General features: G+C 44.4%; 1 protein-coding gene across 6 annotated transcripts in view; it reads left to right on the top strand.

Annotated features, from left to right (window-relative positions):
* DOCK8 (dedicator of cytokinesis 8) overlaps positions 1-26,018 on the top strand; it is a 226,997-nt gene that overhangs the window by 42,076 nt on the left and 158,903 nt on the right. For 4 of the 6 annotated variants that reach the window (XM_019463659.2, XM_019463658.2, XM_019463660.2 and 1 more), the window contains exons 2-4: positions 10,178-10,280; positions 20,532-20,707; positions 23,240-23,311. In XM_019463659.2, coding sequence (XP_019319204.1) covers positions 10,178-10,280; positions 20,532-20,707; positions 23,240-23,311 — 351 coding nt within the window. Of the gene's footprint in view, positions 1-10,177; positions 10,281-11,256; positions 11,386-13,757; positions 13,937-20,531; positions 20,708-23,239; positions 23,312-26,018 lie in introns of those variants that run through there. The other 2 variants (XM_019463661.2, XM_019463662.2) reach the window with 2 other exon arrangements.

The raw sequence follows: 26,018 nt of genomic DNA, 5'->3' as shown, positions 1-26,018 counted from the left end.
TGATTTGGGGATATTTTCTTTTATTCAGTCGATTGCCCTTTCATTTTCTTGATGGTTTCCTTCACTGTGCAGAAGCTTTTTTATTTTAATGTAGTCCCACTTATTTATTTTTGCTTGCATTGCTTTGCATTTGGTGTTAGATAAAAAAAAAAAAAAAAATCATTGCCAAGGGCTGCCTGCGTGGCCCAATCAGTTAAGTGTCTGACTTTGGCTCAGGTCATGATCTGAGGTTTGTGAAGTTGAGCCATGCATCAGGCTGTGTGCTGACAGCTCAGAGCCTGGAGCCCGCTTCGGATTCAGTGTCTCCCTCTCTCTCTGCTCCTCTCCTGCTCACACTCTGTCTCTCTCTCTTTCAAAAAATAAATAAACATTAAAATTTGTAAAACCCTTGCCAAGACCTATGTCAAGGAGCTACTGCCTATATTTTCTTCTAAAAGTTTTATGCTTTCAGGTCTTTAAGTTTAAATGTATATTTCTGCTGTTTTTTTTTTTTTTCTATTTTTCAACTTGTCTCTTGTTTCTAGAGAGATCACAACAATACATGCTTAATAGAATTCTAATATTAGTTAGTACTTTTACCATTTCGCAGACAATGCAGGAACTTAAGAACACGTGAAGTCCGTTTACCCCTCCCACCTTTTCTATGCTATGCATATTTTATTTAACTTTTTAAAGATTTTTATTTATTAATTTTTTTCAATGCAGGTTTTTTTTTTAATGTTTACTTATTTTTGAGAGAGAGAGAGAGCATGAGTGGGAGAGGGGCAGAGAGAGAGGGGGACAGAAGATCTGAAGCAGGCTCTGTGCTGCAGCAGAGAGCCTGACGTGGGGCTCGAACTCCCGAACCGTGAGATCATGGCCTTAGCCGAAGTCAAATGCTTAACCAACGGAGCATCCCAGGTGCCCCAAAAGTTTTTATCTTTCTAAAGCAATCTCTACACCCAACACGAGGCTCGAACTCAGCCCCAAGATGAAGAGTCCCACGAGCCACCAACGGAGCCAGGCAGGCCCCCCAATGCTATGTATATTTTAAGTACCCATTATTAGCATTATTACAATTGTTTTGTACTGTCACTGTCGCTCACATATTGTCCCTTTTGATGCACTTCATTGCTTTGAGCCCTGCTGTGACTCCACCCGGGGTTGATTTCCTTCTGTCTGAAGGGCTCTCTTTACTATTTCTTTTAGTATAGCTCTGCTGGTAATAAGTTCTCTCAGTTTTTGTTTATCTGGTGAAGTCTTTATTTACCTTTTATTAGTGAAGGATATTTTCACTGGGTAGAAAATTCCAGACTGGTAGTTGTTTTCTTCTAGCACTTTAAAGATGTCATCCCGTTGCCTTCCGGATTTCACTTTTTCGGTTGAGAAGTCAATTATCAGCCCTCTGATTACACTTTGGAGGTAATGTCTTTTCCCCAGATTTTTTCAAGAACCCTTAAAATCTCTCCTTGCTTTCCAGCTGTGTTTACCATGGCGTGGCTAGGTTTGATTTTTCTCTGTGTCAATTCCGATGGGATTTTGTAGAGCTTTATGAATCTGTGTGATGCTTTTGTCGATATATTTCTCTGAATATTACTTCTCCTGTTTTGTCTTGCCTCCTCTTTTGGGACTTAAGCTTACGTATGTTAGATCTCTTTCTTTAGGTGTCAGCACGTTTCTTTTTTGGAGAAACTTTTTGGTTTTTTTTTTAAACAGGTACACACAAAAATTACTCAGTACTTACAAGTGTTCTTAGGGGATTGCAATGCCTCATCAGTAGTGATTATGTCAGGAGAGAAACTCACTTATATGATGTGTATATGATGATATCTAAAGGCTGGACAAAAGCCATGCTTTAGAGAGACCCTGAAGACATTGACTAACTCTTCTCTAGGCTTGCTGGGGAAACCCTCAAACGCTTCGGTCATCTAATAACTATTCTTCTGCATTCAGAGGAATTTTCCACAGGAAAGGAATTTGGGACGCCCCTGTGAGGAAGAAACAAGTTCCACAGCTCATCACTGAGTGGCAAACTTCTCTTTGTAGTCGTGTTTCCACCTGTTGAATCATCTTTATAAATGTTGTACGTTTATGGCATGTCTGTTGACAGGAAGAGATGGAAAATATGAGAAACTCTGAAACTTGAAACATCCATTTTGAAGCCTCAGGCTGACACACTTCTGAGGAATTCACTTCAGATTTCGTTGCTCAAAACATGTATGTGTGTGTAAGGATGGATATATATATATATATATATATATATATATACACACACACACACACACACACACACACACATATAGTATTGCATACATAATATACATAGAACATTTGCTACAGAAACTCATTTTGTAACCTTCTAAATTTATTTTTTTTTAAGTTTATTTATTTTTTGAGAGAGAGGGGGACAGAGGATCTGAAGCAGGCTGACAACAGAGAGCCCGATGTGGGGCTCAAGTTCATGAGCCTGAGCTGAAGACAGATGTGTAACTGACTGAACCGCCCAGGTGCCCCGTAGCCTTTTTAAATTTAAAGGTGCACTCCAAGGGCACTTGGCTGTCTCAGTCAGTAGAGCGTGCAGTTAACTCCTAATCTCCAGGTCGTGAGTTTGAGCCCCACGTTGGGCATAGAGATTACTTAGAAGCAAAAAAAAAAAAAAAAAAAAAAAGGTGCACTTCTTTAAAAACAAGGTGCACTTGGGGCGCCTGGGTGGCTCAGTCAGTTGAGCGTCCGACTTCGGCTCAGGTCATGATCTCACGGCTCGTGAGTTCGAGCCCCGCGTCGGGCTCTGTGCTGGCAACTCAGAGCCTGGAGCCTGCTTCAAATTCTATCTCTCCCTCTCTCTCTGCTCCTCCCCGGCTCATGCTCTGTCTCTCTCTCCTTCAAAAATAAATAAAAACATTTAAAAAAAAAAGTGCACTTTACTAAAAGTATCTGAGGATGCATCTCAGGAAAAGCCTTAGATCATTTTTATGTGGTCCCCTCCAGGAACTACGCACTCTCGAGCCTGCTGTGTGTTTTCAGACCTCATCCATGCTCCACACAGTGACCCAACCCCGGGTTATTTACTTCAGAGCTAGATTTTCTACATACAACAAGCTTAAAAATCTTTATCACTGTTGTTAAAGTACACTGCCCTAACCTTTTAATCCAGGAAGTTTGGGAAAGAACATTCTTTCACTGCTCACTTGATGCAAGTTGTCTCTAGTCTTGAACTGTGGTTATTTTGCAAGGCTTAATAACACCGTGTGCTCCCGGGCCACATCCATGTGTATGCCGCCCACAGATGTCTATAATTAGTATTTGTTACTAGCTGTGTACTAGCTACATACTTGTATTCGTTGAGTGTCTTGTTAGTTACTAAGTTATTCTAGTGAGAGTCAATTATGTGTTTGCTTTTCTTTTTTCCCCACCCCTTTCACTATTGTTTAAAACCTGTCACATTTAGGAGAATCCCAAGCCCGTTCAAGTACTTGTCGATGTGGTTTTATCTTGAATCAATTTTACAGTTCTCCCAACCATTTTGGCTGCTGGCCATCCCAGCATATAGCGAAAGAATTTTCTTTCAGGGGTGAAAGCCAGTGAGAAGCCTTCCGGGGCTGCACGGTTTCCTCGCACAGCTGCGGGCACAGATCTCGGTGCTGACTGTCCCATTTGCTGATTCTTAAGCAGAGTTGCCAGTTTGAGCTGGAAAGGTGCCCAGGAGATCACATAGCCCAGCCCCGTTCATTTCGCATGTAATGAAACTAAGACCCAGCCTGGTTAACTAATATACTGGAACTCAAACAGCTGGCAAACGGCCACATCATTGTGCAGAAATAGGGCAGCCTGATAGTTAAAATACTTGAAGGAGGAGTATGGAAACTTAATGTCTAGATGTCGTGAAGTGGCTAAAAAAAAAAAAAAAAAAATGCTTGAAATGCATTTTGTTCTTTTATATCAGGTCTGCTCCTACTCGTTTTTTTGTTTTTTTCCCAAGTATGATTCTGAAGTCCTCTTGTTCGAGAAGCCTCCTAAGCATTCCTGGGCCGAATCAGTAACTCCCTCCTCTTTGCTCACAAGGCACTGTGCACATTTTTTATTATAATACTCATCCTGTTGTATTATAATTATATATTCTGTTATCCACGTGTCCTCCTTCCTCCCACCCCCTGGACTGAGCCTCGAGGAGCAGCAACAGTATCATCTTGGACTTTAATCCCTTGGCGGAGAGCCTGGCACTTTTGTGCCCTTGACGTTTCATGAATGAATGAATGAATGAACCAATACTCTCTCATAGTCTTGCACTATGAGTGAATCTTCTGCTTTGCTGACATGAAAACCACCTGGAGTTGCTGGCTCAACCTGCAGTTTTCCAGGCCACACTCTGCGAGATGCTGTGTTAGGACCAGGGGGGTAGGATCTAGGAATCTGCATTTTATGAAGCAGCTGATACATTTGATGCAAGTGGTCCATGGACCACACTTGGCAAGCTCTTCTCCGTTTAGTTCCTTCCACTGGGACTTAGTCCAAACTGTGCGTATTGCAATGATCTGTTCATCTGAATTAAAACAGAGCTTTGAGGAGCGCCTGGGTGGCTCATTCGGTTAGGTGTCAGACTTCGGCTCAGGTTATGATCTTGCTATTCATGAGTTCGAGCCCCGCGTCAGGCTCTGTGCTGAAAGCTAAGAGCCTAGAGCCTGCTTCAGATTCTGCGTCTCCCTCTGTCTCTGCCCCTTCCCCGCTTGCGCTCTGTCTCACTCCCTCTAAAATCAACAAACATTAAAAAAATTAAAAACAAAAATAGAGCTTTGCTACCCATCCGCCTCTACCATTCTGACCCCCGAGCAGGGGTACCAACCTTTTAAACAAACCCCAAGGCTCCCTCCCAGTAAAATTTGTAGAAATAAAGAAAATAATATTTTAAAGCATTTTGAATTATTGGAAGAACAGTGTCTTAGCTCATCAAGGAAATATTATCCTGCTATAAATCTAGCATCAGAAAAGTTGTTTTCGACATGTTGAATTTAGCCTGAGACTCAAATACAGAGGAAATAAAACCCACACACAGTCAGTACTGTATGGACACCACGCCTGTGTGATCCCTTGCCCGGGCTGAGTTCTCTTCCCTGTGTAGGCAGGCTTCCCCCTCCCTAGGATCAGTGGGAGATAAAGCCGGTTGATTTTGACACTGGGATCCTAGGTGCTTTTTTGAGAATGAAGTTCCGTATCACTAACTTAAGAGCTGAAATTTACATAATTTTTTAAATTCCCAAGTAGTGTTTCTGTGCCTGCAGGCTACTTTATAGGTACACAATTTTTTTTTTTTTAACATGATGACCATAAGCAGCTTTACATCAGAAAGAGCTGAATGTGATAGATATTAAGCTAGCTTTATATAACTACCAAAAGGATCTCAGATCCTTGTAGTATATTTACACGTATATTGTTAGTTGTTTGTATTCAGTTCCTCATATTACGTTTTACTTGTAACTTATTTGGGACGCATCTTTTTTTAAAGTTCACTTATTTATTGAGAGAGAGAGAGAGCACACTATCAGGGGAGGGGCAGAGAGAGAGAGGGAGAGAGAGAGAATCCCAAGCAGGCTCTGCACTGTCCACATAGAGTCTGATGCGGGACTCTGACTCAAGAACTGTGAGATCGTGACCTGAGCCAAAATCAAGACTTGGATGCTTAACTGACTGAGCCACCCAGATGCCCCTGGTATACACCTTTCTATGGCTGAGTCCAGTTCATATTTTTACTTTAAGTGGTAAAATCGTGTTTCATCTATTTGCTGTTACGTACTCGGTGCTCTCCCTTGTGCTGGGTGCTTTGGTTATTTTCAGTTATTTGCTGCCATATACAGAGATCTTCTACTCATTCCTGCTCAAATGATATGTTTGTTTGTGTGAATTCCACGGGCTATATGTTCCGAAGTGAAATGATTAGATTAAAAGGTAACGACAGTTTTATAGTTCTTGTTGTGTATTACAGTATTGCTTTCCAGAGACACTGAACTAATATACACCCCTGTGGGGTTCCAGAGGGGTGTGGGGCATGCCGATTCCACTACAGTTTGACCAACGTGTGATCTTGTCATTCTAGCTTATTTTTGCTGGTGTAATGTGTGTATAGGGCCTCTCCAGGGAGATTTAATTTTGAAGTTCTTTAAATGATGGACGTTCGTTTCCCTGTGGGATGATTCGCTCTTTCATTTTAAGGACAGACAATTCATCTCCGTAGTTGACGGTTTTGAAGAGACAGGTTTAATTGCATTCTGTAGAATCGATCCTGTAAGGACAAGAAATAGGACCCATGTTAGGGGCTGGGTGGGGCTCAACTTGTCAGAAGAGGGTCAGTCTTAGATCACCGAATTAGGAAACCGATGCGTAAGATTGCAACAGAGGCGCCCGCTGACCCTGTTTAAGAAGGGTTGAAGAGCAGGAACATTCTGATTTCATGCTGAAAAAAATACTGGGGTGTTGGCATAGGATGACAGATTTTGCTTCAAAATGAAAGCAGGAATCTGTCCCTGCTTCCGTTCTTGGATTCCCTCAAAATACCACTCCTTTCCTGAAACTTTTCAGGTATTCACTCCCATGTCAAGTAGACCCCTCTGGTCTCTGGCTTCAGAATGACCATGAAACGAAACCGTGTTATTTGAGAGGTCTTGCGGGGAGGATGTGGAGATAGAAGTCTCAGGGGCAGGCAGTCATGTCTGTCAGAAGGCACCCAGGTCACAGCGAAGGGCCTTTGCTTGGTTGTCTCGTCCCTCTGTGTGGACGGTCCCCTGCCTAAGTAAGCAGATAAGTGATTGCCCTGCCGGTGTGGGTTGCCAAACGCAAGATACAGTGTTGTTCATGCAAGGTGGGCTTTTTGACTTGGTCAGTGGTCGAATCTATTGGTTTTTAAAACTTGGTGATTGTTCAGCTTATAATGAAAATCAGCCCTGGGGTGCCTGGGTGGCTCAGTGGTTAAGCGTCCAAATCTTGGTTTGGGCTCACGTCATGATCTCACTGTTTTGTGGGTTCGAGCCCCACATCGGACTCTCTGCTGACAGTTCAGAGCCTGGAGCCTGCTTCCGATTCTGTGTCTCCCACTCTCTCTTCCCTTCCCCTACTTGTGCTCTGTCTCTTGCTCTCCCAAAAATAAATGAACGTTAAAAAAATTTGGGTCACCTTTGCCTTCACTCTTGTGTCTTTAGAATACTTATACGCCTTTCTATCTATATCCATATCTGTTTCAGCTTTATTTGGAAAGAATTCCCATACCACACAGCTCACCTATGTAACATGCACAATTCAGTAACTCTCAGGATATTCACAGAGTTGTGTATCCATCGCTGCAATCAAGGTGAAGACATTTTCATCACCCCAGAAAGAAATCCCGTTCCCCTTAGCTGTCACTCTCCGTTTGCCTTTGGCGTGCCCCGACCCTAGGCAGTCACTCGTCTACTTTTTGTCTCTTGAGATTTCCTTGTTCTGGAAATTTCATATAAGGAATAATAAAATATGTGGGTCTTTGGGTTTGGTTTATTTCACTTAGCATGATATTTTCAGTGTGCATCCATATTGTCATATATATGAGTACTTCTTTGCTTTTTTTGTTGCTAAATAATACTCCATTGTGTGATAGACCACATTTTCTTTACCCAGGTGATAGCCATTTGGGTTGTTTCCACTTTTCTGAATAATACTTATGAGTATGTGAATAATTATGCTTATGCTTATGAATAATACTGCTGTGAACATTCATGCATAAATTTTGGTGTGACCGTATGTTTTCATTTCCCTCAGATATATACCCAGGAGCGAAATCGCTGGGGGTATATGTGGGAACACCATGTTTAACTTTTGAAAAAATTATTTCATGTTTATTTATTTTGAGAGAGAGAGAGAGAGAGAGAGAGAGAGAGAACGAGCAGGGGAGGGGCAGAGAGAGCGGGAGAGAGAGAATCCCAAGCAGGCTCTGCACTGTCAGCCCCAACCTATGGCTCGATCTCACCAACTGTGAGATCTTGACCTGAACCAAAATCAAGAGCTGGGCGCTCAATGAACTGAGCCCCCGCAAGCGCCCCCACGATGTTAAACTTCTGAAGAAACTGCCAGACTATTTTCCAAAGCACTCGTACCATTTTCCATTCCCCCCAGTAATGTGTGATGTTCCAATTTCTCTGTATCCTCACCAATGCTTTTCGTTGCCCATCTTTTGTGACACAGCCAGCCTAGTGATCGTGAAGGGGCAGCTCATGTGGTTTTGATTTGCATTTCCCCAGCGGTTAATAGAATACTTCTCATCCTAGTATTTTCCTATACTTACAAAATTAAACAAGGAAAATTAGGAATGCAGTTAGTATGGACTACTTTCACATCCTGGGGGGGCGGGGTCTCACCCATCACTGTATCATCATGTGAGGGGCTGCCCCTGACACAGAGGCCCTCCAGCCATTTTTTCCCCATCCTCGTATCCATTCATCATTCAGAATCCTGGGAAGGAGAGATCGTTGTCCCAAGTTGGCTTATGTGCCCACCCCTTGGCTTTGCAGTTATGCCTAGGCAGTGTCCAGCAAGAGGGCCTGAATCCTGGAAGGACATCGGGGTGCTCTCAGATGGGGAGGGTGGAGGCCACACATGGGACCAGAGCAGGCTTTCTGCCTGTGCAGATGTACCACATTGCCACATCTGGGAGCCAAGCAGACCATGTCAGAAACCTTATCCTGCAGGGTGATTAATAATTGTGCCTTAGCACACGTCATAATGGAGAAAATATGATAAGCTTCATTTATAATATTAAAATATTATATTTTAAAAGTATCATTTAAACAATGTATCTAACCTTTTGTTGCATACCCAGCCCGTTTCCAATGTATGATCCCGCCTGATCCTCAGGAAATGTCTTTCGCTTCTAGTGGCCTCCCTGTGGTTTAAATACGCTTTTGTGAACGAGCCTAAGAATCTACCCACAGAGGAGACTGAGAAATGTGAAATGAGAAAATGTGTTCTGAGCCCCAAACAAATGACCAGCACTTGTGTGCCTCAAAGTCAATCCGCCTGTAAGCTTGGGTTTCCCTGGTGAACAGAGCTCATGCTGGTGGGTGTGAGTTAATGGGGACCCGCTTTCGTGTGCCTGGTTTCCAGCTCCCAGCGGTGCCGGCTGAGGGCACGGCAGTGTTTCGACGTGGGGGGAGTCAAAGGATCCCTCCACCAGGAGCAGTCGGGGAAAAAGTCAGTCCTTGCAATTCCAGGTGGCATCTAATGTGCCTGGAATTCTCTGGAGTGTTCTATCATAGCAGGCAGCCAACCAAAGGGTTCACTGTTTCAAAAGAGAAGGGCTGGGGGCGCCTGGGTGGCTCAGTTGGTGAAGCATCCAACTTCGGCTCGGGTCATGATCTCGTGGTTCGTGAGTTCGAGCCCCGCGTCAGGCTCTGTGCTGACAGCTCCGAGCCTGGAGCCGGCTTCGGATTCTGTGTCTCCCTCTCTGTCTCACCACCTCACCTCCACTCGCGCTCTGTCTTTCCCTCTCTTAAAAATAAACAGTAAAAGGGGCGCCTGGGTGGCGCAGTCGGTTAAGCGTCCGACTTCAGCCAGGTCACGATCTCGCGGTCCGTGAGTTCGAGCCCCGCGTCGGGCTCTGGGCTGATGGCTCGGAGCCTGGACCCTGTTTCCAATTCTGTGTCTCCCTCTCTCTCTGCCCCTCCCCCGTTCATGCTCTGTCTCTCTCTGTCCCAAAAATAAAAAAAAAAAAAAAAAAAACGTTGAAAAAAAAATTAAAAAAAAATAAAATAAAATAAAATAAACAGTAAAAAAAGAGAGAACGGCTGGATCCGAATGGGAGCATGGGGTTTAAAGTACCGCAGCTGAGACCAGACGTCCTCGTGCAGACATGAGGACCTGAATGGCCTGGGAAGAAGGACTCAAGTGCCCCGGGCCTTTCCTTGAACCTCAGACTCTTCCTCCGCTTCATGTTCTCGCCTTTCCCCTAACAGGCAGCCGCTACGGTTGTAGGTGGCCTGGCCTTTGTGAACTTTTCAAGGGTATATATTGTTAGACAAAAGCCCCAACGTCCATGCATAGGCCACTGAGGACTTGTCCATCAGTTCTGCCCATCACCCCGCCAAGGCCTGGGTTTTATAGCCTGGTACCAAAGATCGTATCTGTAATTGTGACGATTTGTTCAAAACGACCGCTTCATCGAGACGTTTGTATTTTACCCAAGGTATTCTTCGGCGGAGATCAGGAAGCAGTTTACTCTCCCCCCAAACCTGGGCCAGTACCATCGACAGAGCATAAGTACCTCCGGCTTCCCCTCTCTCCAACTAGTAAGTATGAGTTACGGCCTTGCGGGGAGAATGGTCAAGTGAAGAAATCACAGCGTGTGCTCGCTGTCGCTTCCGGCTTTTCCTTTGCTCGTCCAAGCCCCCTTGCCCCCTCCAACCGCCAGTTCCTAACTCACTGCCTGCTTCTTGACATCACTTTCCTTCTCCCCTTCCTTCATCGTGAGCATAGAGCGCAGAGTGGACCCTCAGGGATGTGGTTCTGAAGCTTCAGGCTTTAGTGGGCAAACAGGCTCCTCGATTTCACCCACATTATGATTCACATTTTGGGGAGGGGGGTACCTTGCCGCCACTCGTGACACGCTTTTATTAGGAAAACGCGTTCCCAAATCTGAAAAGCCAGGTTAGGAACCTTCATTTTTAAAAAAAATTGTTTTCTTGGAAGAGTAATTTGCATATAATAAACGCACTCATGTTTAGGTGTCCAGTTTGATGAATTTTTGGGTGCCGGTTTCTAGTCGTTGAACCTCTGCTCAGTCAAGATACAGAGCAGTCTCTTTGCCCTAAGATTCCCATCATGCCGCCTTGCACTGCGTCTCTCCTCTTCCGGCTCCCAGCCCAAGGCAGCCACCGATCCGTTTCTGTCCCAATTGGGCCCTGCCTGGAACTTCACGTAATTGGAAATCACGGTAGAGACCTTCATTTGTGAAACAACACTTCCCCTTTTAAGTCGAAGTTTGCCTATATTTTTATATTAACACCAAACGCTGAGTGTGTGTATCTTCTGCGTGACATTATTTGACGCCAAGAATGCCTGACATGTGTCAAGGGGGATAAACCTGACTTAACTGAGATGGTTTGTAAAACCAGAAGTGAGTCCTCACTTCCTTGGTGAGAGGCTACGAGCCCTCACTGTGCTCACTTCCTCTCACACACAGCAGAGAGGCACTTTTCTTGCTTGTTCTAGCGGTTATCTTGAGTAGGTTAGGTTATTCTTTCTTTTTTTTTTTTTTTTGGTTTTGTTTCTCACTTATTACTTCAAAACCACTTCTGCTCTTCGAAGTTTTGTAACCTTCCACTTGGTTTCCTGTGGCCGCCATCTTGCCTCCTGTAACAATTCACACGCTGTTTAACCGTGTATCTTTCAAAGGTATGTTTACGGGAGTGATGTGTGCTTCTGTCAGTCGGATAATGTGTGTGTTGTGTCACTGATGAAACAGTAATAGTAAAAAACGTATAGCCCCCTTTACTGCAAGAGGTAACTTGGGATGACATTTCTTCACAAAAATCTATGACTTCCGTGGCTTGCTCGACTGCCCGTTTTGTTTGTACTTTTCCTGTTTCCGAATTGGAGATTACAGTAAAAACACGTTAGGTGCATAATATCCATGCTTTTGGGTATACTAGATAACCTTTAGACCAAGAAATACTAGATATGTTTTTTGTTGTTGTTGTTTAATCTGGTGCTAATATATATCTCAGTGAAAAAAAAAATTTCTTTTAAATTTCTGACTCAAATTGTATTCTAAACTGTGCAAAATTCAGTTTAAAAGTAACCAGATAGGCAGCTCTTTCTGTCCACGGGTCCTGTCTCTGTGTTTTAATAAGGATACCTTTATTTGCACTTAAAAAAAAAAAAGGGCGAGATACTTATATTTTAAACGAGGTAGGGAGGTGGGGTTTGGTGGCTTGCTTGTTTATAAATTACGACTGCAGCTTTCTGCAGTTGATGTCTTGAGAAACAGCGTGGACCTCACAATTAAGAGGCTTTAAGGAAGTTTAGCTAGCAAGCTTTAACCCCTTCTCTACATGCCAGCTTTGACTTTTATGCTGCAGCCTTAAATTTCTTTTTTTTTTTTAATTTAAAGACACAAAGGGAAAAGAAATTGCTTACTGAGTGAAGGGTGCTCTTTTGGTAGTTATGCGTCCTCATCAGTAAGTTTTGTCAAAAGTGAATTTTGATGAATCTCTTCATTAGCTCGGTGATCAAGTTACCACGTGGCTTAACTACCCATTTTCTAACAGGGGGTATCAAAGACATGGCAAAAGTAAGCAAAAATGTTTAACTACACGAGAATCAGGTGTTCCTACCGGTCATAATTTATTCCTGGTTCTATTTGCGAAAGAATAGCCCTTCAATATATTTCTCTTAGCATTCCAGGATAGCTTCTGATGATCTCTTCCCAGATCTCTACTCCGTTTTCAGGACACCATGCCGTCCCTGTTCCTTCTTGTCACCTGCAGGGGAAGCAGGGGGCACGATGGAGCCAAGAGGCCTGATGTTGATTCCCCCTTTTTTTTTATTTTGAGTGAGAGAGAGTTAGTGAGAGCAGGAGAGAGGCAGAGAGAAAGAGAATCCCAGGCAGGCTCCACGCTGGCAGCACAGAGCCTGATGCGGGGCTCAAACTCTTGAACCGTGAGATCATGACCTGAGCCGAGACCAAGAGTCAGCCGCTTAACCGACTGTGCCACCCAGGTGCCCCCAATTCCCACCCCACTTAAAAAAAAATCCACAGCCTGATTAGGAAACCACCCTAATGTTTCCCTGCTGCCATGCTAGAATGTCACAATGAAGTGGCTGTTCTTTCCCCTGAGTCATCTTCCCAAATGAAGGTTCCTCCAACAGAAATCGTCAACTTAATGGTGATTTCCCTTTACCTTAAAAAAAAAAAAAATTATTTCATAGAAAGGTAATGGGACATTTCAGCAAGATTCATTCCTGGCACGGCAGGGAAGTAATTTATCATCGAACAACTCTCACCCGGGAGTAGCTTTAAAAAAACTTGTCTTACACGCAAGGCTATAGGACTGTTGATTGTGTTATTTCAGACAACCAAAAATTAAGACCAAGTGCCTTTTGACCTTTTGTTTCTCTTGCCTTTACTTACATAACTACCCATTTCAAAAACTCCACAGGCTGATACAAGGGGTTGTTCAACTTTGAGCAGTATTTCACGGCCCCGAGTTATTTAAATCCAATCAACTATAAGTTTGTTGTTTTGCGAGAGATTAAGAACTTGGCCACCAGCCTAAGTGGAGCCCATTCTGCTTGGAGTTAACATGCCTGCCTGCCTTTCATGAGTGTGAGTGTGTATAAATAGGGTGCTCGGAGTTGCAAAAAAAAAAAAAAAAATGCGTTGTATCATAAAATACTACTCTTCTTTTATACGTAAATCATTAAAAATAGGGGCGCCTGGGTGGCTCAGTCCGTTAAGCATCCGACTTCAGCTCAGGTCACGATCTCACGGTCCATGGGTTTGAGCCCCGTGTCGGGCTCTGGGCTGATGGCTCGGAGCCTGGAGCCTGCTTCCGATTCTGTGTCTCCCTCTCTCTCTGCCCCTCCCCCGTTCATGCTCTGTCTCTCTCTGTCTCAAAAATAAATAATAAAAAAAAAGTTAAAAAAATTAAAAATAATCATGGATTTTTTTTATATGAAAACGTACTAGATGGATTTGGGGCAAAGCATTACTGCCATGATAGTGTTCCCCGCCTCCCCCGCTAGGGTTAACCAAATATGATGTAAGAGGTGCTGGGTAACTAGGGGCACGTGGGTGTCGTCCCTGTGTTTGGCACTGTTGTCTGTGTGTCGGAGACAATATGAGAGATGACAAGGTGGCCAGAAGTGGTTTCGGCTCTGAGGGGCCTTGTGGTCTTTTGGGGAGGACAGTTGATACAGAGGATCTATCCTGTCTTTAAGCGAGGTAGGTGTTTCTGAGAAGGGAAAAGCTTGCTGGGGGAGGCCGAGAAGGCTTAACGGAAGATTCTGAGCCCCGGCTGCACTTCAGAATCTCTAGGATTAGAACCCAGGACCTTTAGAAACACCTGTGACCAGACCCACTCGAGAACAATTAAATCAGAATCGCTAAGGGTCGGAGCCCAGGTATCAGTGTTTTAAAGTGCCCTGGGATTTTAACATGTGATCCAGGTGGAGGATTGTTTAAAGAACCTACCAAGGTAGAAGGATTCCAGACGGGAGGAAAAAAACATTAAGAACGATAGTTTCTTCTATTGTCTTGCTTGCTCTGAATTTCAGGAAGTGTGATAGTTAAGGACCACTTGCTAGCCCAATGGATGTATCCTTAGGTAAATAAAGTGGCTTCTGTCATAAATCTGATCAAAGGAGAGAAAGGGTGTGTTTGGTGTGTATGTGTGTGGTTTTATTGGATTTTTGTTTTGGGGGGGTTGTTTTAATTTTTTCAATGTTTACTTATTTTTGAGAGACAGGGAGACAGAGCATGAGCAGGGGAGGGGCAGAGAGAGAAGCAGACACAGAATCTGAAGCAGGCTCCAGGCTCTGAGCTGTCAGCACAGAGCCTGATGAGTGGCTCGAACTCATGAACCGTGAGATCGTGACCTGAGCTGAAATCTCTCAACTGACTGAGCCTCCCAGGCGCCCCTGGATTTTTGGTTTTTAACTCTAAATGTAAATGTTCGCTGTGGTGATGTGTCTCCCTCTCTCTCTGCCCCTACTCCATTCACACTCTGTCTCTCCCTGTGTCTCAAAAACGAATAAATGTTAAAAATTTAAAAAAAAAAAAAGAGTGAAATACAAGAAAAGAAAGGGTTGGGATCTCTGTCCTAAGGTAGAAAGGAGGATTTGAGACACTGTACATGCTTAATAACCTTAACCTACATTTTCATAGAGGGAAAAATTGTTTTTAAAAATGAGAATAGAAAAGGTTTGAAGTGAAATGGAACGAATCAGCTGGAATGTAAGGGTTTTTGCTGAAGAAAAGGATGTAAAAAGCCACATCCTAAACACCATGGTTACAGGACATGTTTGTGTATAACATTTAGGTAAAAAAAAAAAAAAAAATCTCGTACCTTAGAAAGCATTCATTTTTGTAATGTGTTTAAGCTAATTTGCAATAAAGCAACGTTTTTCTTTCACTACCAAAGATAACCTAAATGTTAGTCACTTGATAAATATGGTTCTTTAAAATTTCAAAAGGTATTTTATTTTTATTTTTTATTTTAGAGAGAGAACACATGAGTGGAAAAAAGGAGCAAAGAGAGAGAAAGAGACAGAGACAGAGAGAGAGAGAGAGGGAGGGAGTGGATGAGTTCATCTGAGAGTGAATGTAGATTGAGGGGAAAAAAAAAAGATGTTTTAGGACTGAACCCTGGAACACTACGTTGTAGGAGAGGAACCTAGAAAAAGTGATGTCCTAAAGGTAGGGTAACCAACCATCCCAATTTGTCCAGGACTGAGGGGTTTCCTGGTACACAGAATTTCAGAGGCTGCGGCACCCTTGGCCATTTGGTCACCCTGCATCTGAATAAAGTGTTGCAAAAAGGAGGGAGTGGTTAACTGTATCCCATGTAGTAGATAAACCAGGACTGGGCCATGACCGTTGAATTTGGCAACATGGAGGTCTTGGGTGACTTTGACAAGACGTCTTTCTTGAACAACCAGGTATATTTGAGGACCAGCCTCCAAAGGGGTAAACACACAGGAGGGGGCAAGGCTAGTATACCTGGAGATGCCATGCCTCTCCCCCCACCCCCAGCCTCACACAGAGCAGTGTAAAGTCCCCTCAGTACTGTAACAAAGGACCCAGGACCCTTGTGACTACCTGCGTGATTTGGGGCAAGTCTTTTGACCTCTCTGTTTTTCAAATACCCTGAATTGTGAAATATTGTCCAGATCTGTTATTTTAATCTGCTGTCAGTGTGCTGTCTGCATACGACACTGTGCTAGGAGCTACACAGATGAATTTTAAACAGATACAGTTTTGGTGCTATAGGAATTTTTAGTTTCACAACGAACTGAATCCGGTTCATGTCAGGAGAACCAGCCTTTGATGTGCTTTGTGGGACAAGGAAAAGCTCCAACTCCCTTCATTAAAAAATTAATACCTGGCTGTGAATAATTGAAACTTTTAGGGTATTTGTAATCTTTTTGTGTGTATCCAGTCTTCCGCTGATGAGGCCTCTGGGAAGAGTAGCTAAAAAGAAAGGCTGCACAAGTCTTCACCTGAGAGATGTGGCACGTTGCTTCAGGGCGGTGACTTTGTCCCCTCACCCTAGTCCTGGACCACTGTAGACCCCAGTGAGTACTTGCTGAATGAATGGAAGTAGATGTTATCCGTCCAGGTTTAGTCAGAGCAGCGGAACCAGGAACAGAGATGTATATGTATGGATATTAAGGAATTGGTTGCAGAGAATCGGCTTACCCACTGGTGGTGGCTCGCTAAGCAAGTCCACACCTGCAGTCAGGAAGACAAGATCACAAGCAAGCTGGGACTCCCTGGACAGGAGCTGAAGCCTGGAGTCCCTGAACTGGGAGAAGGCTGTTTCGCTGATGAAGTCGGCATCCACCCAGTTAAGTCAGGACACCCACGGGAAGCCTCCCTTGTGAGTGACTTACGGTCAACTGAGTAGGGACTTTAATTACATTAGCAATATCCCTTCGACAGCAGCACCTGAATTAGTGTTTGATTGTGTCAGTAGAAGGTGTATGTATGCTCCAAAATATTGGCAGCCTGTCTCTGTCCCCCAGCTCTGGCAAGAGACAAATCCTGTAGCCCGCCTTGACTGGCAACGTACTAGGAGGGGAATTCAGGGAAGGGTAGTTGAGCCTGGCCAAGTTGGCCGTCATGATAGATAAATCCTGATTTAGGATTATTTGTAGTCTTAAGAGTTTTTGTTGTTGTCTTAAGAGTTTGGGAGTTCTCTTTGGATCATTTTGGGGTTTTTTCTTCCACTGTTTTAGCAAGTGACAGACACAGTGTGGTAATCCATGGCATAAAGTGACCTTGGAATTACTTTGGATTATACCATTTAATCTAGTCTTGGGTCTCCACTCACCAGGAGGCCACATGTATAGCTCAACAGCAGAGAAAACAGAGTAGTTAATTTTCATGTTTGGCGTTTAAGCTCCCAGGAGCCCCAGTCTTACCTTAAGGACTGATCTTCGACTATCCCCTCCCCAACCCTGTTCTCAAACTTCAGCCCCCCCCCCCAGATAAATAACATACCACTCTGATTCTGTTCAATATTTGTCTCCTCCCTTTGCGTATCACTAAATCAGCATAGTGTATGTGTTTGTGTGTATGTGGTGATCGCCTTATAATAAAACCTACTCTTGGGATTAAGGCTTCAGAGAGTTTGGAAAATCAATCTCTTTTGGTTCCTGGTTAGTATATTATTATTATAATTTGCAAGGGGAACAACTTCCATGGAGGCATCCTTAACAGTAGTTGGGGTCTCTACCCACTTGCGAATACTGAGACTAGTTTGCATCACATTAGGAATGAACAGCCTCCTCCCTTGTTAGTTTCAGTGTAGAAAGAATAGAGAAGGTTGGTTATCAAATACCAGCTTGTCTGTCGTGCTCGAACCATACTCAGTATCACACAGCTGACGTTTACGGTCTGTTTGTCCTGGAATGTATTCGGACCTCGAGAGTTTGACTTTATGATCAATCGCGTATACCGATCACACTTGGCATATCGCCACCCAACTAGTGCCCAGCGATGGTATGCGTTCTTTACCGTGGCTCCCCTCTTCAAAGGTAGCTTTCTTTATCTGTGACGATGTGGCAGGCTTCACCATCTCACGGTTGACAAGAGATCCGTGCAGAGATGCTTGAGATTAGCTACCTGTCCTCTTCCCTACCTACCCCTACCACCCGGCTCAGTGACTCGCGTTCAGCAGACACTTAGCAAATCATGGCTGAAAGAGGGAGCCAGCCATCCTTTTCATCCAGGGTCTTGGCCACCCTGGTTTGTAGGCAGTAGGTGCTACCAGCCAGCTTTGGCATCATTTGGATTTCAGGGTCGTGACGAGCAGAACACTTGGTCTGGACCTGAATTTGTATTCTCTCTGGCCATCTCACACAAATGCCATTTCTCCCTGGAAGCTTCTACTTAGTTATTAATGCTAGTGTGACAATGCTTCCAGTTGTGCTCCAGTGAAATTTTTAAGGTATACGTTTAAAGCGCTTCCTCGGCTTGAGGCATTGATATTCTCCATAATAAATCTACCTTTAGGAATATTTTAATTAGTTAATTACTTTATGTTATTACGTGGAGCAGCTGGTCTCGTGAGAAACACAGAGTGGAACTCGGGGTGTAGTGGTGAGTGTAGTTTTTTACACTCTTCTAAACACACTATTGCCTTGTGTGTTCATTATTTCTGGAAGTGCAGATTGCCTCAAATGCTTGCGAGAGAAAACCCAACGATTGTGGGTAAGAACGTGAGCCTGCCAAGGTTTGACTTCCCGAGGGCCTACTTCCCAGCTGTGTAACCACAGGCAAATTGTTAAATCTCTAGCCTCCGGTGTCCTCCTCTGTAAAATGGGTTTAATACGAATATATCCCTTTTAGACTTTACTGAGGATTAAGTGACATAGTGTGTATAATGACCTGGCCAATTTCTTGGCACGTAGTAAGTGCTTAGTAATGATTAGCTCAATGGGTATCCGCTGTCCAACAATAAGTCTGCAAAGAAAAGGATTTTCTTCACTCAGTCCCTGACTCTGAGCTCTCTGTCCTGGGTGTGGTAAGGGTGGGAAAATCCACCTCCTCCTCTGGGGCTGGTCTTAAGCAAATCTGCATAGATGATGCCTGTCGTTTCCTCTGGCAGAGGTGAGTAGTGTCCTTTTTGCAAACGCTGTCTCCACCTGGCTCCTGCACAGGCTGATCGCCAGCTCCCTGAGCCCCCTCTGGCCCCTGTCTCTTCATTTTGAGAGGCACCCTGTAAGGACTGTGCTCATCCCCTTAGCCGACCTCCGGGTCCCTGGTCAGAACCAAGAAACTTCCCAACCCTCTGTCACATCACGTGGGAGCCATGTAGAACTGCGGGTGCCTTTGCTCTCTCCTACCGAAGTGTGTGGATCCTCTGCCTTCTCGTCAGCCCCCCTTTGTCCCTGCAGCAAGTTAAGTCAGCCACTGTCAGAGAAGAAGGAGGGCATATGTGCGCTCGGTTCTTAGCTTTGTCCTCCATTCCCAACGCGTCACTCAGTCACTCCCGTCTCCCCCACCAGCAGGGACAGCAAGGGTGGGAGGAGACCCGGCAAGCCGCATTGACCTTTTCGAATTTTATGTGCTTTTGCCCCTTCAGGAGCCTTTTGTCCCTCCCCTCCAACTTGGAGCCCTCATGTCTGGTCCACTGTATGGTTTGGTGGGGGGAGAGGGGGGCGGGGGTGAAAAACCGTCGTGTTAGCATTTCCTTGGATCTGGTCTTGTTTTCACATCCCGGCAGTCCGAGTCAAGAATCCGGAGTGTTTGTTTTATTGGTCCATGGGGTGGATGGTTGGGGATGGTTGGGTCGGGGAGGGGACAGAAGTTGAGAGCAGGAGCAGTAGCTCCTTGGGCTGATGATTCCAGACAGCCTGCCATCAATTTGAATACCAATGGGTGCTGCTATTGTAATTATTCCAGAATGCCACTCAATCTGATTCTTTTACTTCCTCAAGGCAATGGTTCCTGTTTTGGAACTTTACAGACAAGAAAAAAATATTTGCCTCGTTGCCAAGTTTTTATTTTATCAACTATAGAAAATTCTGTTTGGAATTGCCAACTACTTCTGTCATTTCTTTTGTCCCCTCCCTCCCCCACTGTGCAAGGATATAGTTGAGCAAAACAAGAGAGTCCTTTAAAAGGGAGTCCATTTAGGCCTGGGAAACCTCAGCCAATTGCCCTTAGTTTACTTATTTAACTGCAGTCCAGTGACAATGTCTTCCTGACCGGCACGAGTCAGTCCAGAAGCACCTGGAAATCGCTGCCTTGGAGAGTTTCTGCCCCCAAGTCTGGTTCACCGAGGGCTGTGATTATGTATGAAGTGCTTTCAAGAACCAACATATAGGATGAAGCAGGCCAAAGGAAACACTGTGCCTAAGTACTCAAACAGAACGAGTGTTGACTTTGCCCGAATTTCTGGACAACTGCCCCCGTTCACCGCTTCACTGTATTTGGGTAAACATGGCCTCAGAGAGCCTTTCGCAGGAGAAATTATAAAATTCAGCAAAGCCTCGTGATCTCATTTTGGATCTCCTCAGGATTCCTCATCAAGATGCAATTAAGCAGAGAAAAAATTCTGCCTTGGGGTGTGATTTGGGTGCCTCGCCGTGTTCTGACTTGACTTTCCTGTGCTGAGTCTCTTTCCCTTTTTCCGTATCACTGCTGCTGTGCTGGGCAGCTCCTCAGAGTTGTGCATGAAGAGCCGAGCACTTGCTGGGTGGAGAGGGCAGGCAGGACCATCGCCTGGGCGCTTTGCCTGGAAGCCTTGTGGGAACCCCCTTTCTCTCTCTCTCTCTCTCTCTCTCTCTCTCTCTCTCTCTCTCTCTCCCAGCCTCAGTTTTATGACCCGGTGGAGCCGGTGGACTTCGAAGGGCTTCTGATGACACATCTGAACAGCCTGGATGTGAAGCTGGCCCAGGAGCTGGGAGACTTCACCGAGGACGACTTGGATGTGGCGTTCACGCCAAAGGAATGTCGCACTTTGCAGCCCTCTTTGCCGGAGGAAGGGTAAATGGGCTTCTTAAAACGTACACGTGATTGTGATGTCGTGACCGGTATGGGTAACGGGGGGACGGGGGGAGATGCCTCAATTCTGGACTTCTTGGAAAACTAAAGTTACTCAGATCCGCTGAGATGTGCGGAATGACAACGTGGTGCTCCCGCCTGTGAGAGTTTTTACCCTGGTTTGACCAGAGGCTTCGAAAAGGCATGTGGGGACCAAGCCAGTGAAGGGGAAGCGGTAGGACGATATGCAAGGCTCAGGGGGAGGCGAAGGTGGAGGCGAAGGGGACCGTCTAGGTGGCAGCTCAGGGACCTTGGGCGGCTCACGTGAGCTCAGGGAGCCTGGGTTTCTCCATTTGTAAAAACGTCAAGTTTTTCAGTAATAATCAGTGGAACGATTCCCAAGCATTATCGTTTCCACCTACGAGACTGGATCGAGTCACAAATACATTCCACCCACGTCTATTGAGCATCCACTATGTGCTGGGCACAGCCATCAGTAGATGAACAGGGCAAAGTTCCTACCTTGGAAGAAAGTTTTGCCAAGTGGGGAAACAGTAGGGGAAGCTCTGTAGAGTGAATGCATGAATAGCCAGTTAGAGTTTGAGCTTCTGTCGTGGGTTAGTCTGTGTGTTTCCAGGTGCAGGCGTTAGCCTTGGTAGCAACAGAATTCTCTCCACATGAAACGCTTGTTATTTCCATGGTATAAAAAGCAATGCCTCCTTAGAGGCTTAGGATGAGCTTTTAGTTGCATTTATCTTCAGAAACAAAATTAAGGTTCACATCTCTCCTGGACATTTTCAACCTTGTCATCTTCCCCAAAAAATGCCCCCAAAGGGAGATCATGCCACACAGCCCCTGCTCCCGCTGCTGTGGGATCTTCTGCTTCTATTTTGGATTTTCTTTCGTCAGTTGAAGGATGTTGGGTGACATTCCCATGAGCCCTTGCTCTCCTGTTCAGATAGTTCTTATTCACAAAGGAGAGCTTACACCATGCTCCTCTCAGACACTTCAGAAATACTCGCCGGGAGACAAACACTGGGAAACATTTCCCCCCATTGCCAGCCCATTTATTCAGGTGTAACTTTAAGATAGGTAAGGTCTCTCTCTTTTTTGTTGTTTTTACCTTCGCCAGAGAATCATTTCGTATTATTTCTTTGTCTAAAATTTATGGTGACTTAATTATTTTCACATGAGGTAAGAATCTTGGAAAATCCCGATTAAGACACTTACAGTAGATTTAGAGATAGGCTTTTTTATTATTTAAATTGTGATGAAAGAGGCAGTTTTTTGTTTTTTGTTTTTTTTTTTTAACTTAGCCTCAGTGATTCGGTAGAACACTGCCTTGTGACCAGAACTGTTAGCTCACACTGTCTGTCTGATGACATTAAAACAACTTCTGCTCTTCTAATCACTGCCAAAAAGCCTGCCATGGTGATCAAAACCCAGGAAGGCATCGTCGTCATCACCAGAATAAAGACTAACTGACCCCCTGTGCACCCAGAACTTGAGGTTGAACTCCGATAGTGTGGTTGGTGGGAAGCCTGCACCCCACAGGTGAACGGCTTGGGGTTAAGTCCCTGCCCTTCTGCTTGCTTCGGGACTTTGAGCAAGATCCTTATCATCCCCTTCTTCTGCGAAATGAGAATAATATTGCATGCCTACGCCCTGCGGGGCTGATTGAGGATTAACTGAATTAATACATGTAAATTGGTTACATCAGTACCTAGCATATAATAAGTAGGTCAGAAGTGAGTCTTATCATGTGCCTGATACCTTCCGAAGCACTCCCATACTGACCTAATTTCATCCCCTGCCTCTAAAGGAGACATTCCTCTATTAACAGTGCTCTAAGATGAGGACACTAAGGCCCACAAAGGTGGGGGGACTGACCCGAGGTAGCTAATAAGGGGCGGGGCTAGGATTTGGGCAGTCAGTATTTAGTATGCAGTCCTTAGACCCATTTATCTCAAGTACCAAAACATTTAGGAAAAACAGCAAAAAAGCCCCTGAAACGCTGGGAGGGTCTTTCCCATGATGCACTGTTGCACAGGTATGAAAAGAATAGTCACCGACCAAAGTCATGTCAGCTCCGCAAAGGATGAGACAACTGTTCGTGGCTTTCCCGAGGGGAAACATGCATGTTCTAACAAGGTTACACATGAGCAAAACATAGGCCCAAATTACCCCCGTGAGAAATTGGTATTTATGCCTCTTTCTCTTGTTTCGTATGTGATTATAGCTGGTTCTGCCTCCCTGGTGTTGGAATGCCTTTAAGGGATAGGTACAGTTTAACACGATTCCCTATAATAAGGACAACCCACAAAGCATCGAATGCCAACATGTTTGTCTCATCAAAGTGAAAATGCTGTTGCCTGGGGGATATTTCAGACACTTGATGAATGGGTAGGGATGCCCCCGGCACTCTCCCCTGATACAGATTTGAGATCGTGCTGCTCTCCTTGGTTATGATAAGGGACTGTTTTGTTGTATCTCTCCAGTAATAACATGCTTTTGTTTCATTCCCCACCTCATTAGGGTTGAACTGGACCCTCACGTCAGGGACTGTGTTCAGACCTATATTCGGGAGTGGCTAATCGTGAACCAAAAGTAAGTTCGTTTTTCTTTTCTCTTGACATATATTGTTGCCTCATATCGTGAGCTTGTAACATTGCATTTTAATCAGGGCGCCTGGGTGGCTCAGTCAGTTAAGTGTCCAACTTCGGCTCAGGTCTGATCTCACTGTTCCTGAGTTCGAGCCCCGCATCGGGCTCTGTGCTGATAGCTCAGAGCCTGGAGCCTGCTTCAGATTCTGTGTCTCCCTCACTCTCTCTGTGACCCTCTCCTGCTCACACTCTGTCTCTCTCTCTCTCTGTCTCTCAAAAGTAAATAAACATTAAAAAAAAATTTTTTTAACTGCATTTTAATTGAATTTTGCCAATGCAGCTTTGGGTTTACAGGAAAACCGAATAGAAAATACTGGGTGTTCTCATATGCCACACCCTAACAGTTCCCCTTATCAGTAACATCTTGGGGTTTTGGGGGGTTGGTTTGTTTGGTTTTTTTTGTTTGTTTGTTGCACGTGTGCCCAAATGCCCGTTACAAATACATTTGGGCAAGGAAGCGAATTTGCAAATTCAAAATTCGTGAATTATGAATGCAGATGGACTGTATCTTGTCCCCTGTTCAAACACCTGCTAAGGCTCCGTACTATCTACTGCATAAAATAGCAATTCTGCCTGCTTGCCTTTCAGGAGCTTTAATAATCTGGCCCAGTGTATGTATTGAAACTTATTTCCTTTACTTGTCAGATGCACTTCCTTTCTTCAGGGCCTGGCACCCTCTTCCTCAATCCCTCCGGGGAACTCGGTCCTACCTCCACACCTCAACCCTTGCTGTTTCCCTCTGGATGTGTCCTCCCACCTTTCTCCTATCTGTCAAATCCCACCTGTGGAGTAAAAGCCAGGACAAATGTCTTTTTTCTGTATGCAGCCTCGTCTGGCTGATTCAGTCTTTCTTGGATGGACCTTACTTAAGTGATAACATTTGTTATAACTGATGAGCCCATAGTGATTCATTATTTTTTTTTAAATTTGTTTTGAGAGAGAGAGAGAGACAGCGAGAGCACGAGCAGGTGAGGGGCAGAAAGAGAGAGGGAGACAGAGAATCCCAAGCAGGCTCTGCATTGTCAGGACAGAGCCTGACGCAGGGCTCAAACCCACGAACCGTGAGATCATGACCTGAGCCGAAGTCAAGAGTCAGACGGACGCTTAATCCACTGAGCCACCCAGGTGCCCCAGTGATACATTATTATTAACTAAAGTCCATAGGTTACATTAGGGCTTATCTTCTGCGTTGTACATCCTACAAGCTTTGACAGATGTGTAACACCATGTATCTGCCATTGCGGTATCACACAGGGTAGTTTCACTGCCCTAAAATTTTCCTACGAAGCTTCGTTCATCTCTCCCTGGCAACCACTTACCCTTCTACTGACTCCATAGTTTTGCCTTCTTCCTTCACGTCTTTTTGTGATTTGAGAGCTCATCGCTGTTTTTGCCGAATAACGTTCCACTGTGTGGATTTACCAAGTTTGTGTGGCCATTCCCCTATTGAAGGAGAGTTTACATTTAAAATATAAAGAACAGGGCCTCTTTGTTTTGTTTCCATTCTGATGAATTCTTAGGGGGAGAAAAAGAAATGAATTGAAACTTGGCCTCACATTGAAAGGTAACATTTAAATTTGTGACCACAAAGTAGATTACTTGCTAGGCTTCCAGTCAAAAGGGTCCTTCTCTCCTGGGTTAATCAAATGTGCTACAATATTGTTTGTGCTTTTTGCCCATATGTCACTGGCCTAGACAGTACTCTCCCATGAGAAACATGTACATACCTCAAAATCCCCAACCTGTATGTGGGTATGTGTTGGGGAGCAGGGCAGGGAGTATCTGCAGATTGAGGGCACATCCCATTAGAGGATCTAAACATCAGATGCGGTGCCTGGGTGGCTCAGTCCGTTAAGCATCCGACTTCGGCTCAGGTCATGATCTCACAGTTGGTGAGTTTGAGCTCTGCATCGGGCTCTGTGCTGACAGCCTGGAGCCTGTTTCAGATTCTGTCTCCCTCTCTCTGCCCCTCGGCCACTTGTACTCTGTCTCTCTCTGCAATAAATAAACGCTAAAAAAAAGAAAAGAAAGAAAAGAAAAAGGAAAAAAAAATCAGAGAGCCTTTGCCAAGACTTATAGTTTGAAATTCTGCTATCCTCACTGACTCTCTTATACACTAGTAAGAATTACTGCTCTATGGGATAAACGAAGAAAGACGTTGGGGGTTGGGTTTTATCCGGCTCTTGGAAGTGTGCCATTGAATTTGTGCTGCTGTTTTTTTGGAGCAGTGTCAGTAAGCATGCTATTTTCAATAGCTGAGCAAGAGAAAGCATCGCTTATAAAAAGTAATTAAGAGAAAGTGAAATGCTAATCCATCATGTGTTCTAATTTCCAACGTGAATGGAAAACGAAGCTTGTCAGGCAGTCAAGTAAGATTATGCTTTGTTGGTAATAAATAAAAAAATTCAGAACAAGTTGTTCTCAAGCTTTTAAATGTTATAATTAGATATACTTTCTGGATATTAAGGTTCTAAAAACGTCTGAGAAGGAACAATAAATAGAAAGGTCCGTTTTACTACATTTGGTTTTTATTTTCTCCTTGGGACACTGTACTATTTCATTCCTCATAGCAACTCCCATTGGGGTATTCTTTTTTTTTTCTCTATCTTGCACAAACTTAAAAAAAGGACTCTTTCAGAATACTCATTTTA

This window comes from Panthera pardus, unplaced genomic scaffold (assembly GCF_024362965.1).
Source record: "Panthera pardus isolate Hobbes unplaced genomic scaffold, ASM2436296v1 HiC_scaffold_20, whole genome shotgun sequence".
NCBI classification, from domain to species: domain Eukaryota; kingdom Metazoa; phylum Chordata; class Mammalia; order Carnivora; family Felidae; genus Panthera; species Panthera pardus.
This window is presented reverse-complemented; position numbering and strand designations above follow the sequence as displayed.